Source organism: Pygoscelis adeliae, unplaced genomic scaffold, assembly GCF_000699105.1.
Source record: "Pygoscelis adeliae isolate BGI_AS28 unplaced genomic scaffold, ASM69910v1 Scaffold61, whole genome shotgun sequence".
Lineage (NCBI taxonomy): Eukaryota > Metazoa > Chordata > Aves > Sphenisciformes > Spheniscidae > Pygoscelis > Pygoscelis adeliae.
This window is the reverse complement of record NW_008824010.1, coordinates 2,532,131-2,533,013: the sequence shown is the minus strand read 5'-3', so window position 1 is coordinate 2,533,013 and position 883 is coordinate 2,532,131. Positions and strand designations below refer to the sequence as shown.

Here is an 883-nt window from a genome sequence, read left to right as displayed (position 1 = left end):
TGGTGGAGCTGGACTGGAACAGCCGCTTCGTGGAGACGTCGGCCAAGGACAATGAGAATGTCCTGGAGGTCTTCAGGGAGCTGCTGCAGCAAGCCAACCTGCCCAGCCGGCTCAGCCCGGCGCTCTGCAAGAGGAGGGAGACGTTGCCCAAGGAGCAGGCGTTGAGGCCTCCCATGAACAAGACCAACAGCTGCTCGGTGTGCTGAGCCGGCCGCCCGGGGCCAGGAGGAAGGCGCCGGCAGCAGCGGCACCGGCTGGAAACTCAGGTGGGCTGGGTGGGGAGAGGCGCTGCCTCAGCCAAAACCAACCCTGCTGCCTCCCACCCCTTCCCTCCTCTTCCCCACCCAGCCTGCCGGGACTGGTGAGAGTTGGAGATGACAAGGAGGAGGGACTTGGAAGGGATGCTGGTTGCTGGAAGGGCACGGGGAGAAGGCGAGTTCCCAAAAAGGCAGGAGGCGTACCTGGGAACCCGCCGTCGGTCAGCCAGCACGTTGCATCTGTGCCATGGCGAGCTTGCAGGCAGGCAGGCAGGCAGGCAGCTCCTCGCGTGCTAGGAAAGGGGGACAAACAACGGGTCTTTGGCTGCATGCATCAGAAGGCAGACACGGGCTCCTGTGCAGCTGCATGGCACCCGCCGGTGCCACTTTCCCGGGTCTCATTCGGGTCCTGTGTCCACATCACCCCAAGCACTTGCACGTACAACCTCCTGGCGCAGCTATGGTTACAACGACAGATCCAGTGTCCAAAGTAGTTTTGATTAGGTACCTTGGGTAGGCGCGCAGAGCATGCGATAGGGCAGCCTATGCATCTCTTTGGTTTTCTCTTGTTTTGTTTTGTTTTTTTTTTTCTACGCATACACAATAAATGCGTTGTTGCAAAGTGG

At 60.0% G+C, this 883-nt stretch overlaps 1 protein-coding gene across 1 annotated transcript in view; it reads left to right on the top strand.

Annotated features, from left to right (window-relative positions):
• LOC103918915 (GTP-binding protein Rhes-like) overlaps positions 1 to 206 on the top strand; it is a 707-nt gene extending 501 nt beyond the window's left edge. Inside the window, exon 2 of the mRNA XM_009326342.1 lies at positions 1 to 206. This exon is cut by the window's left edge and continues 2 nt beyond it. Within this exon, the coding sequence (XP_009324617.1) occupies positions 1 to 206 (206 nt within the window).
• Positions 207 to 883: the final 677 nt, after the last annotated feature.